Source organism: Falco peregrinus, chromosome 13 (genome assembly GCF_023634155.1).
Source record: "Falco peregrinus isolate bFalPer1 chromosome 13, bFalPer1.pri, whole genome shotgun sequence".
In the NCBI taxonomy this organism is placed as follows: Eukaryota; Metazoa; Chordata; class Aves; order Falconiformes; family Falconidae; genus Falco; species Falco peregrinus.
Window position 1 is genome coordinate 16,193,669 of NC_073733.1, and position 13,928 is coordinate 16,207,596.

General features: G+C 42.0%; 1 protein-coding gene across 1 annotated transcript; it reads left to right on the top strand.

Annotated features, from left to right (window-relative positions):
- Positions 1-5,307: 5,307 nt before the first annotated feature.
- Positions 5,308-8,390, top strand: LOC129785592 (adhesion G-protein coupled receptor G4-like). Its single transcript, XM_055818270.1, has 3 exons — positions 5,308-5,488; positions 7,907-8,072; positions 8,180-8,390. The coding sequence occupies exons 1-3, from the start codon at positions 5,340-5,342 to the stop codon at positions 8,354-8,356; spliced, it is 492 nt and encodes a 163-aa protein (XP_055674245.1). The 5' UTR covers positions 5,308-5,339; the 3' UTR covers positions 8,357-8,390.
- Positions 8,391-13,928: the final 5,538 nt, after the last annotated feature.

The window sequence follows — 13,928 nt, forward strand, 5'->3', positions numbered from 1 at the left end:
GTAGGGCAGAGCGCTGGTACCTGCAGGGATCATTCACATTAGTAGCTCTGAAGCCCTGTTTCAGCGATGGCGTGTGAGTGCAAAGGAGCCATGGGGTCACATCCATCCACAGAGCGAGGGTCGCAGACCGCTGCGGGCTGTCTAGTTCGTGGAAGTAGGTACACGCTGGCTTTTGTGTGGCAGTGCTTAATGAAAGCATATTACAGTTCCAAAACTCTGCTCGGAAACAACATGTTTTGCACAAGACTCCTCTGTTTCATACCTTTTAGCCCAATCCAGCTGTATTCATATCCGAACTGTGAGCAGCTGAGAGGGATATTTAGCAATTCATAAATGTATCACTTGTACAGATGTGGAGTTTTGTTAATCGATGCATATTTCAACGTCCTACTTTCTTTTCTGACTTCCACAGTTACTGCTTGCTTTACAAGTGACAATACAGTAACACACGGCACTGTTTACATGAGGTCAGTCTGATTCGGAAAACCGTAAGAGAAGGGTGGGTCCCATTCTGGAAGAAGCGTTTTTTGGCAGGGTGCATATCGGTTACAGCACTTGGTCTTGGCGATTGATGTGGATATACCTATGCTGAATTCAAGATAACTTCTCTGCTGCAAGGTCTGGCTTATTGTGGTTGCATGATTGATTTATTTTTTTAGGTGACAGCAGAATGGGGCATGTTATATTTATATGCCTACTATGCAATAATTATTCTACTCTCTTTTGCTTGCAGGGGTAATTATCCACAAAACAGCGCCTATAAGAGGGCTCATGTATGTAACTTGTTATTTTCTGATTTTAAAACTTACTTTTCCTTATCTCTGCATAGAGGCTATAGTAGTTGCACAATCTAAATGCTTGATACTATTATGTTTTGTTGACATGATTAAATGTTGACCTGCAGTCTGGTAGGTGTGTCCCATGTAAACAGTTGGGCTGCAGAGCCACTGTGTCCCCATAGATATTGGTGTGTTCTGTGCAGACAAAGGAGTGCTGGACGTGCCCAGCACCATCTGCAGGCAGTCTACTTTGCAGTAGCCTTCTGGTGAGCACACTCATTGACTGTACCGACCCGCTCTGCTCTCTGCATGAGGCAGCATCAATGCACCATGATGTTCTGTTTTATCATGATGTACCCCTGGAAGTACTGTGAAACGGAGAGAGTCAGGTCCCAATAACATTTAAGGCAATAGGCTCTATTTTAATGAGCGCAATGAGTTTCTGCTGTTTGCTTTCCTTAAAATCCAACTTGTGCCAGTTGATTCTAACCAGCTTCTGACTTTTTGTGTCTTTCCATGTGAACTGAAGATGAAAGTAAAGCAGATGTCACAGCGGTAAGACCCATGGTTATGTTCTGGGTTTCCATAGTTGATGTCACTTACAGGATAAGGAGGAATTGTATCCCTCCTCAGCTGTTTTAGTTTCAGAATCACTGTGGAACCTTCAGTTGCGTAAATCAGAAAAGCACATGTGGAGTTAAAGCCACAATAATGCTTGATTTGGGGAAAGTATTTGAGCATGCAAGGCTTCCCTCTCATTCCCCGTATCTTGGGAAGCTCAGAGTGCTTCCACGGCAAACCAGGAGGTTTGTGCTGCACTAGAAGAGCTGGCTGTGAGCAGTATCCCTCACTGGGGCCAGAACAGTGAGCAGACAGTGCCCGAGAAGGCTGCCAGGATGAATCCTGCACCTCTTCTGCAGGGAATCCTAACTGCCTTCCGACCTCAGGCCAGAAAAGGAGGGGGACCTGGCTTCCCATCACCTTCAAGGCGTTGCAAATGGTTTACAAAGGCAATGCTGAGTGGGCAACAAATTGGCAGAGACAGGAGTGAGTTGGAAATGCTTGAAACATCACAGCCCCAAGGAAATTAAATTAGAGGTCCGTGGAGGTGCTCCACCCACAACCAAGACCTGGCTTCTTGCACCTTTCTGCCATGTCTGAAGCCACACCAAGAATGATACATTCTTTCCAAACCTCCTAAAGTCAGCAAACATAGTTATCCAGAAGAACAGCTATTTTGAGAAGAAAGAGCTGGAATCCAGCGGAGATACTGAATGCAGTTAGTTAAATCTCAGTTTTCCAGGGAGCCTTGGAGTCTGTCACTGCTGTGTGGACACAGGGGTACTCGAGCACCTACCTCATCGTTCTATGACCAGCTCGCTTCAAACTTTAAAAAGTGGTTGAAAATGCTTACTTGTGACAGAGATGTTCCTTTGCTAAGATAAAATTATTAGGAAACCTTCTGAGGTATTTACTATGAAACTATAAATTTTTTTTATTTATGTATTTTAAATGTATTCCCAATAATTTTACTTTAGAAAACATTTCCAGCTATAACAAGTGGCATTTAGTGACATTTGCCACAGGACTGCACTTTATGGTGAAGAAAATACCGACATCAATTATCCAATTCAATATAATTTTCTGGCTTACTCCTTAATTTTGTAGCCACTTATAATTGTGAAATGTAACTAATATGGCAGCCTTGTTTGTGTATCTATTATATTTGTAGCTACATCTGTAAGGCCATTATAAAGGCCACATCACTTGAAACACAAGAAGGGCTAAGTTTCAAGATCAAACAGTTGTTGAACGACACTTATGAAGAGGGACTGTTATCTTTACATGTGAAACCTGAAGATGTGGCTGTCAGGTCAATAGGTAATCCTTCATTAAAACCTCATTGGAAATGACATGTTTTGTAATTCTGGCTACAAGTGTTTTATCAAATTTAAATTTTGTGGGGATGCTGGGCTAGAAAACATCCTTACAGGCAGCCAGCCTGACCTCATCTGATGCACAAGCTGTAGAACATCATGCAGTGACAGCCAGATCAAAAAGTTGAATCCCAAGGCTTGCAGTGATGGCAAGGTCAGGCTGACACGGCTGCAAACCCCAGAGTCCCTGCTCACAGCCGGTGCCCCAGAGCCTGGCTGTTGAGGGAGACTGGATCCAAGCACCAGCCCCAAACCCACTGCTGACATTCGCTTAACACCAGTGCTCGTTGGCTCAAATGGCAACTAATCTCTTCATTGGCTCGGTTATAGTCTCTGTCGCTCCTTAAAATACAGAAGTAAGCCAGAGAGAAGAGCTAACGGCCTGTACCTGAAATTCAAAACCACATTTTATACCAAAGACTTACAAAAGATTAGCTGCAGACAAGAAAACTACAAGCCTGGAGGAAAAACACTGATGGAATAATGAGGGGCAGGGTGAAAGCACCTTCAGATAGATTAGAGGAGCCTGTCCTTAAGAACAGCTTGTGATTCTGGGAGGCTAACACTTTACCTGATCTTGTCTGCTTTTCTACAATCTTTTCCTCTTTTGTTTGATGAAATATTTAAACAAAAAGTTTTCTTGCAGCCAGTAAACTGGTAAAATATTCCTATCCAGTCTGCAATTTACAGCTTATTCCCATCAGAAAGGGAGGTCCAGAGAACAGCCCGGTCCCTGGGTGTTGGGGGGTGGGTGTGTCTTTTAATAGTCAAAAAAAAAAAAAAAAATCTTTTTAAAGAGCTTATGTATTTCTTCCTCAGCACTAATGGATTGTCCAGAAAGCTTTTCACACACAGCCTCCAAGGGGAATTATTCCTGGCCGCTAACAAGCCCAGCTACCAAAGTGGAGGTCAGCTGCAGGAAAAACCCCGCGCAGTCTGCTCAGAGGAGCTGGTGAGGGATGAGATCATTGCGTTTTGCTTCTTGCAGGGGAAACAGGAGGGAGTGCCAGGCTTTGTGTGTTGGGAAACCAGATGGTAGACTGTCGTGGCACACAGCAGTGCCCGTCCAGCATGGGCTGCAGGGAACGGGAATGTTGCATCGTTTCCATCACCTGCCGCAAGTGCAAGGCAGCACAACGGGAAGCCGACTTGCGCAGGGAGGGGAAACAGATTTGCCATAGCTTTTTGTGCAATCCCTTCATGGCTCTGCCCTCCAGTACCTCTAGATGCACTTCAGGTTGCTCTGGCACTTGGGCTCTGCCCCCACTGCTAAATGAGTCTAAGTCAGATCTGACTTGCAGTTTTCAAAATTAGGCTAATTAATTACGTTCTTAGCTACTGAATGGAAAATATGAGGAGCATTATATCTTTTTTCTTGTAACAATGTAGACTGTTTTCATTTTTCAGTGCAATTAATATTGAACTCGAGCAAGCTTTTTGGAAGAAACCAAATATGACCGAATGTAAATTACTGGAAGAACTTCCAAATAATATTTTAGACTTCCATGATATCACAATAACAGAAGGTAAGGCACCAGATACTTTAGTGATACAGTGAATCAAAGTAAAAATAGCTATATTTGGGTAATGCTTATGTTGGACATGTGAAGAACTGCAGTGATACAGTTATTTTATATGCATCCTACTTGACCAGTCATCTTAAAGTGTTTTTAATGTAGATTAATTCTGAATTAACTTCAAAATTCTCTAGCTTTCTCTTTGAAGGCTTATCTTAAATTCTACACTTAGATTTAGAACTAAGTAAATAACCAATGAATGATGTGACAGGTTTTGCTTGTCTATACTCTGTTACCACATCAAAGTAGTTCATAATATCTCATACAAAGAAGCACAAATCAGTGTATGGAATTAAAAAGTTTGTGCTGTACCATATAAGCTCGAAGGGGATGTTTACCACCTGATTGTATCTGTTTTAAGCTATGCCAAATAGTGCCAGTGGTTTGAATGGTGAACAAAACCAATACTCCACCTACTCAGCAGTGGCATCAAATAATAGATCATTGAAGGATATCTGCAGTTGCATACAGTCTGTCTGACTCCCAGGGTGTAAAACTCTGTGTCTATAAAAAAATTATAGAAGGATGATGAGACAATGAATGGCAAATACAACCTTTCAAACTATACCATTCAGAATTTGCTTCTGCTGCTATACCAGTTAAGCAGCATTTGGGGGCAAAGACAGATCTTATGGAATTTTGAATTCACAAATGCTTGTAAACATGACCAAAGTTAAAACTAAATATTATTTACAGATAACCTTTATAACTCAAACGCAGGTGTTAATATTCTTATGAGAGCTACATTTATTTCTTCCTTTAAAATACAATCTGAAATATCCAGATTTTATTTTGAAGTTTTTGCCTGTTTCATTGACATTTTGAGGGCTTATTGACTTATTTTTAAGACATAATTTTGAAATAGATTAGAAGCATTATGACTATATAGGAAGAGAGGAGAAGCAAACTAACTCCTTGCTTTATCATAGAGACATGTAGCTATATAGCTATGCCACATAAATAATCTATATATTTATTTTTTTTTAGAGAATGCACAAGATGTTGTACAGCGTATTTTATACCTCTTGCCCGATGCAACACTGCATATGGAAGAATTAGAAATCATTGCAAGTAAAATTTCTGATATCACAAGGCTTGCAGATATGAGCATGACACTTGCGGAGACTATATTGTCTATACTAAACTATATTTTGCTGCAAGAAAAAGATCAGAACATTAGAAAAATGACCAATAGGTAAGTAAGATAACTTGCCCAGAAGTGGCTTCCTAAGCTAAAACGGCACCATGGAGTAATTCATTCAGTCTATTAAACTATCACCACAAGAGTTAGCAATTTCTGTGCTTGGACCTTAAACATGTTTGAGGTTCTTGGCAGTAGAAATTGGTTTTTGTGCTGTCAAAGGTGCTTTTAGTAGTCCCAGTCCTGCAGAAGTCACCATCAGAGAGTTGTTCTCTGTGGGCACTGCAGCCTGGAGGCAGAGCGGGCAGGCTGCCTAGATGCCGTCTCATCTCAGAGGTGATCTTTGCAGCTCAGCAGTAAGATCTGTTGGCAGGTCAGCCTGGAGACCCACATTCCTTCTGCCAGCACACCAGGCTGGGGTGCTGTACCTGTGCTGATACAGATTTTTCAAACATAGCTATTCAGTGTTAGACTTCAAAATCTACGTTTAGGATCCTACATCCATTATGCAATTCTCACACATGGTAAAATCGAGGTTGCCAGATAACTTTAAAAGCATCTCTCTCCTTTGAGATCTTAAAGGTAACTCAACTACCTGTTTTTGAAATGCCTGGCTTCTGTTGCTGAGCAGAGCACTGTTCAGAAAACTACTGCCAGCCTTTACAAAGGCAAATGCAGGTACACAGGGTTTGCCCAATTCTGATTTGGGCAAGACAGCTCACCCACTTCTTACCACACGGCCTGAGGCTCCAAAGGGGAAAGATTATTCTGCTTTGCACGGCCCAACGCTAGCCAGCAGCGTGAGAGATGCTGTGTTCATCATATTAAAAAGCCTTTCAGCATCTCTCATCTGAAAGACTGTGCCCATCTGCAATTTTCTGTTTCACGTAACGTCAAACGATATTTTAATAAGAACTATTAAAATAAGAAATATTAAAAGCGAGAAAAGCTTTCCGCTGAAGTTCTAGGTGGGGTGCAGCCTATGCAATGGCCCAGTTCTTTGCACTGAACAACTCTGCATTGCCTTTCCGAAGTCAGGAGTCCGCAAGGAGGAGTAGACAGAAATAGCTTAGCAAATCTGTCAGAGAGACAGCATCGTGATCCTTCTGGCTGTGTGCTCCCTCTTCAAAGTCTACTGCACTGCAGCGTGGGGAGTGGGGGCTGTGATAGCTGCCAGCACTCAACACCTCTGCCTTCCCAAATAGGCTGTGGGGTTTTTTAAGTGAAATATCCATTACTTTGAATGCTCCTCCTGTGAAATGTAAGGTTTTAGGGACAAGGATGATATTCTCATAGGCCCTGGATTCCTGATCCTTAACGGAGACGGAGTTGGAATGTACAAGTTGTAATAACGATGTCTTCACAACTTTAGTGGGCAGAGAGTCTTGGGTATTTAAACTTTTCTCTAAATCAGACCTTACTTTAAAACCGAGGAGAGCACAGCCGCTGTGGTGATACCTGACAAGTGCTAGAATGACATCCTCACAAGAGCTATTATGCTCCTTCTTTCAGGCCTCAGTAGAGATTTGGGATCCCAGATAATTTGGGAAAGTTGAACTCCAGACTTGGTGGCTCTAGGGCAGCTGTGGTTGAAAGGATCCCATGGGGGCCTTGTGTGTCCGGGACTGACGATGCATGAAGATAACACCAGCCCAAAGAAGGCCGGGAAGGTTTTCCTTTAGCCTGTTGGGGCCAGCTGTCTTGCACATTTTCGGCAAAGTATTACCCGTTCTTGCATGCTGCTGAGTAGCCTGCCGGGAGGCCAGGCAAGACACAGAGCTGTCTCTGACTCTTAATACCCGTGAGCATTAAACAACCCTAATTTGCTGCTTCCTTTACGTTCCAGCCTTTTCTCTCTACTTAGACTAAACCCCACCGAAAGCAGGGCCCAGAAAGCCTGTGAAATCTCCATCCTCAGAGGTATTCAGAGCTTTACTGGATAAGAAGACCCTGAGCAACTGACCTAGCTTTAAAGCATGCCCTGCCCGGAGGAGGTGGGGAGTGGGAGGACAGACCTCCAGAGGTCCCTTGCAGAGTGAATTATTCTGGCTCTGATATTTTACCTGAGGGTACAATTAGATGATTGCAAATAAGCAAATTAGTAGGTTTTACACGCTACTGCCTTCCAGATGAAATACCGTATTTGACTGGGTGTGAATATTGCCTCAGGTCTTCCCAGAACCACCTTGTGCTGTCCCCACAGGAGGGTTTCTCCCACCTGCCAGGCTTCCAGCCTACTGAAACATGCTAACTCAACTGCTTGCCATCACTTGACAAGAAAACAATTGCCAGAAAAAATGCTATCTACCCCAAAATGGACTGATTCCACTCCAGTGATTACTTCTTATGATCATAAATCAGAGCAGAGGTTTTTAGCTGGTTATCTCCTGGATGCATATTATGAAGCTAGGAGAGCGTTTCAAGAGATGTTTCTTTTTCTTTTTTTCTTTCTCAATGCTGCTCTTGGTAAAGTATCCTGAAGACAACTGAAGAGATAGGCTACAAGGTGACTTACACAGAAAGACAGGCGTCTGTTATAACCACCTCCTTGGCTTTGCTGGTGATGCACCCAGATCCCAGCGTGTTTGGAGGGCTGGCCTTTGGTGTTACCTCCTACAACAGAGGCATGGATCTCAAGGTGAGAGCAAAGTATGACTGAACCAGACAATCCTTCTGTTATTTTTGTGCTGTTGTGTCTTTGACCGAGGAAGGCAGCTCTGAGCATGCCACCTCTCTCTCCTGCAGATCAGTGTTCAAGAAAACCCATTCAAAAAGGCCATGGCCTCGGTGTTTTTGCCAAAATCACTGAAGAAATTCCTAGGGATCGAGCACGCTGACCCAGACAAGCATTCAAAGATCCAGTTTAAGTTTTTTGGCACTACTTCACTCTTTGTGGTAACTACGACTCCTAACGAATGCTAACACAGCAGTTATCAGTTCGGCTGTTCTTAGTGTGTACAGAAGAAAAATCCCAATAGTGTCATCGGTTCTGGGCACATTTAGCATCAGACTGATGGAGCACTAAGGAATGTGCAGGGAAAATGTACCCAGGCAGCAAAACCTTCTCTGTAGCAAGGATGCTCTGAGAGGTGCCTGTAGACCTTAGACTTTTTGTTCATTTTCTGTAGCAGACGTTCTAATACTTCTGTTCTGTAGGAAAAGAACGCACCCTAGTCTTCCTCTGATAGTAAGCTCTCACTTAAGGGACATGCATAGTACATGTCAAATATCATGAAAATAATTTCAAGATTTATGTCTCCATTAAAACAATAGCAGCACTGATACGCAGCATTTAGGACTATTCTAGTACTTGCTATATTTTCTTTACTTGGGGGGTGGGTGAGCGTAATTTAAAAGAGACATTTCTTTTGGTGTGACGAAGCATACAGTGTGCTGAGCAATGCTTTTCACGCAGAAGAAGCATTCACAATTGTGTCTACTGTCTAATGAGCTTAATGATGTACAACTGGATGTTTTGATGTACTGAAACGATTATAGAGCTTTCTCAATCCAGCTGATGCATCTGAAACTGTTCTGCTTCAGCTGATGTGGAGACTGTCGCTGAATTTGCAGCTAACTAACATTTTCTAATGAAGTAGCAAGTAGCTAAATTACACGAGGCATCCCATGGTGTTCAGCTGATCGTTTTTTCAGAGAAATACAATTTTAAAAAAGGGAAGCAGGGAAGAGCTTGGAGTCTTTTTGCATGTGTGTATTTTTCTGCTGCAGGATGACAGTTTAACAAAGGGGAGGTTGAATACTTACGTTGTGAGTGCCAGCATTGAGAATGCATCAGTTCAGAACCTTAATGAGCCTGTGACAATTACTCTTCAGCACATAGACCAAAATACGGTAGGATGTGTTCATTTCATCAGAGATGTGTTGAAGTACAGCCTGTTTCACTTAGCCTGACAATAAACCAGCAACAGCATAAATAAGATTAAAACATTTTCCTGTCTGACCTCTCGAAGACATATCAACCAAAACATTGACAGACCACACAGATCTCAGTGTTTAATTCCTGCAGGTTAGAAAAGCTTGGGCCTCCACTCTAAATCCGTGCTTAGCAGCAAAGTTCATTTTCTTTGTTTCCTTGTTTTGATCTGGACAATTTTTTTTCAAGGAATAGTTTATTTGCTTAAAAATGGCAGGTTTTGGATGTGAGTGAAATGATTTGTAGTTGCTCCAAACTCAGCAAATTGTTTTAGTCACCAAAAGAGGTAGATTTCAAAAAAAAAATCAAAACATTGCACAGATGTTTTCAAAACTCCTTTGCTTTGTTTTGTTTCAAAGTTATGTTTCAAAACTAAAATCTACCTTAAATTATTTTTAAATGGGCATGGGTCAATGCTGTCCACGGAGTGCCACCTTAGCATTTTTGTGCTGCCAGTATTTATGGTCCAGCCTCCACACCAATATATTTCAAATCTTGGGCAGAACAAAATTATTCACTGAGATGAATTTAATTAAAGTTCAAGTTAATGAGGGCTTGAAAATGCTGCTTTTATGGGAACATGCTCTTTCCATGCAGTTCTAGCAAATAATATATACCCAGAAATTTCTTCTAGATTGCCCCTCTCTTCTGTCATTTTTACTCCACCAGACCATCTGGCACCTCTCAGATTTTTCTCCTTGACCTTTTAAGAATATCCTAATTAAATATTTAATGAGATATCATCCTAACCTACATCTTTGACTCTCTGCCTAATTATATTTGACAGTCTACAGATAACATATCTTAACAGCTTATCTGTTAGGGTGGCTTTCTGTAAACTCTGCACTTTATTAAACTTCATTAGTAATACAATAATAATAAAAGAAGATGAATCTATGCCTTGGGAAAGTTTGCTGCAGCATTATGAGTAATAAACTACAATGCCCCCAAGAGAAAACACTGCATTGAATACTTACTTAAATCTGTTCATCTCTTAGGTGTCTTCCCTGCCTGGTTTCAGAGATGCAGAGGAAACACTGAAATTGTAAAATAAAGGTTGTCTTGTGTTGAGAATTGTAGGGTTTTTTACTGTATAAAATCTCAGGTTGTTATTCTAGGTCTTAGTCATAACTTCTGAATTTCACCAGTCATTTGGCGTGACCTCTCAGGTACCACATGAAGCCAATGAGATCAGACATAGGAATTGGTCTAGGCTGGACAACGTGTCAGATTCTCTGCTCTCCTTAAAAGACTACAAAAAAGACTGGTAGAACTGGGAAACTCACTGACTTCCAGGATTTCTCTTGGTAAAGGGGAAGTAAAAATTGGGAGCCTCTGCTGGTTTTCAGTGCCATGGATGAGATGGCCAATACCACATCTGGTTCCCAATCACCAAGTGCCCAGCTGCCCTTGAACTGCTGACACCTCCAGTGACCCGCAGACCCTCTGCGGCACCACACCACCATGCAGTAATCGCAGACATTCATGGGCTTTCTGGTCCAGCAGCACAGAGGAAATCAAATCAAACTGCCACAGCTATAAAACCCTGATTACAGGCAAGATGCACCGTCTGCAAGTGCAGACGGCATACAGACGTACTGAACAAATGTCACAGCCTCCTTTTTGTCTGCTTGCAGGGTAATGCAGCAGTGCACTGCGTCTTTTGGGACTTTTGGAAGAACAGTAAGTGTTATTTACAGAGCTGCCACGCTTCTCTGTCACCAGCATCACAGAGCCTTTGGGTCCTGGGCATTGCAGCTTGAAAATTGAGGCTGTCCTGTTGAGTCTGTGTTACTGATTTTTGTTGATGTTGATACCTCAGCAATCAGTGTTTTCACTAGGGGATACATGTGTGGCGTTGTACAGTGGGGCATCTACATGAATAAGAAGGTTTAGGCTAAAAAAAAGCAGGAATGCAATGAAATGTCAGATGACTTCTCACAGCTACTTCAGGGAAGTCAGCGGGGGCTTTGCTGTGGCCAAGTCTTGAATATGGCTCAGGTAGTCAACAGACACAGAAAGACAATTGTGTATTGGGTTAACTTGGAACACGTAGGAGAGGATTTCTCTGCAATTAAAGTGTTAGAATTTTTTTAAAAACAAAATCAGGATCTTAGCTTCTGAATGTGTCATGCACACCACATAAATAGGGTCATAAATCTAATCTTACCAGGGAAGATCTGGCTTTTTCAATGCTACACTCTGCCTAAACAAATCCTCTGCCTTGTAAATATTTCTTGCCTTCTGTGTTTCCACACCCTGCAGTGTAATCTAGTCCAGCGCACTCTTCCTTACCTTCTTGCTTTCTCTGTGTGCAGGCATGTAAATGACTTTAAATATTTCTTCATTCCACCAAAGGCTTTTATCCAAGTTTTGAGGTTCTCAGGCAACCATGTAAGATGTGTTCCTGTGTGAAATTTCGCTTGTGTGCTGCTAAATGACCCTGCAATCTGTACTAACTTGAGCTCATGTTCACACATCCTGCATGCTGCAGAGCTATAAATGACTGAGCATGACTAACTCTGCTTAAAAATCCCTTTTTCTCTATTACACAGATGGATTGGGTGGTTGGAATACATCGGGGTGTGAAATGGAATATACAGATATGAATTACACAATCTGTTTTTGTAACCATCTTACCCATTTTGGAGTCCTACTGGTAAGTGCTCTGTGAATCATCTCCAAAAATGTCCCGTGGCACTAAACAAAGTCATCACTGGTTTTGGGGAGAGATGGGAAATTCACATCTATGCAAGCTGTTAGATAGCTGCAATTTTGCCAAAACCAGTAATAACAAACATAACAGTTATAATAATTTTTATGGTATAAAGTCCTCTAAATGTCACTTGCTTCAAGGCAAATTCATTTTACAGATGTAGTTTGTACTTCTTTGCAATGTAACTTAATCAAAATTAATGTGTTATTCGCTGTGTTGGAAATACTGTGTTAAATTTATTACCTGCCAGCGGCAACTAATGACATTACATCTTTTTGAAAGTTTTATCTACGCTTCATCAGAGAGGGAAGTTTTATATAAATATGGGAGATGTCATTAGCTATCATCTCTGATTTCTCTGTAATACAGAGAAAACTGCCTCTAAAAGTCGTATGTTAAAAAATGAGATGACTGCCTGAGACTGGGCTGCAACAAATGCAAGGCGATAGGCAAATTCAAAGCAAACGGGGTAGATTAAAGCTGTCTAATCCCAGCAGGATACAACCGGCACGATGGGATAGAGCCATCCCTTTGCCCCGGGATGCTGGTGCAGCCTCCCCAGGAGGCCAGCACTACCCCGCTCCAGCGAGGCACGCGAGCCCTCCCTGGGAGTAAAGATGGGACTTTGGCAGGAAGGAATTTAGATGCTAGAGATTTCAGACAACTTGTTAATGTTTCCATTCAAGCAAAGAGAATTCAGTCTGAATTCAGGCTCGCGCCTTTTCTGCACCGCCACTTCAGTGATCACCCCAGTTATGAGTACAACAGCACCATCAATGGTACATCAGCGATGTAGGTTACTAGTCTGAGCTTCGAAGTTTCATCAAATAGAAGAGAAACTGTGGCAGAGAACAACAAAATTCTCTCAGTATTCCGGCTGGCAGCAGCTGTGGAGAAGCAGGGCCCAGCCTCCCAGCTGATTTTTGCAGAGGGATGCTTTCTGGATGTGGCAGATCCTCCCACGCTCCAAGATATTTAGCAGGTTTGTGCAGCTCCCAAGTGTGGCAGCTGCCATTGAAACAAAGTAGACTTTCTTCTACAAAGTGAGTTCCCAGTGGAATAATTCTGGCAAGATCCTGGAATCCTTGTTGAATTTGTGGTTTCCAAAGTACAGCTTTTCTGGCTTCACAACTTATCACTGGGTACTTTAAATATTGCGCATTTTCACTGGTTATTCTGTAGGACTATACAGTAAGAAACACACAAAAATATTAATGGAAACCCTCCAAAAGTAGCAGTAAGCCGAACAGGAATCAATTTATTTATCAGTGTGAAAATGTGGGATGCAATTTTCTTTACCTGCTATGGCAGATAACTGTGATTCTTTATCTTGTAACATAGGACCTGTCCCAGACAGAGATAGACATCACACATGATCGTGTATTAACTCTGCTAAGCTACGCAGGATGTGGTGCTTCTTCCCTATTTTTGGGTATAACACTGGCGACATACCTAACCCTTGAGTAAGTCTGATTGTTTTTCTTATACTGCTTTTAATATTTTCCCAATAATGAAATTGCAGCAGCTGTCAGAATGGCTGGTAGTATTTGATGCTGTGATGCACAGGAGGGAAGACTGAGACCTGACAGTGACAAACGGTGCTTTATTTTGTGACCTGTGAGTGTGGTGAAGTAAGAGGGATTCAAATGCTCAGGCTTCAATACAAGCACAAGTCTGAACTGCTCAGCAACTTTGGTGTTCCTAAATTTCTGTCATTTCATAAATTTACCCATAGACATGGGTAAGAATCTGGAATATTCCCTGTATATAGGCTGTACATTGGATGATATCAACAGTAAAATAGAAAAACTTTTCTCTTCTCTTGGTCTTGTGTTTTGTCCTTT

What these genes read in the sequence shown, in the direction of transcription:
- LOC129785592 (XM_055818270.1), top strand. Translation starts at nt 5,340, where the DNA reads ATGGAAGAATTAGAAATCATTGCAAGTAAAATTTCTGATATCACAAGG. An exon ending in ATTAGAAAAATGACCAATAG is followed by an intron (nt 5,489 to 7,906) that starts GTAAGTAAGATA and finishes CTCTTGGTAAAG; the next exon opens with TATCCTGAAGACAACTGAAG. An exon ending in ACAGAGGCATGGATCTCAAG is followed by an intron (nt 8,073 to 8,179) that starts GTGAGAGCAAAG and finishes TCTCTCCTGCAG; the next exon opens with ATCAGTGTTCAAGAAAACCC.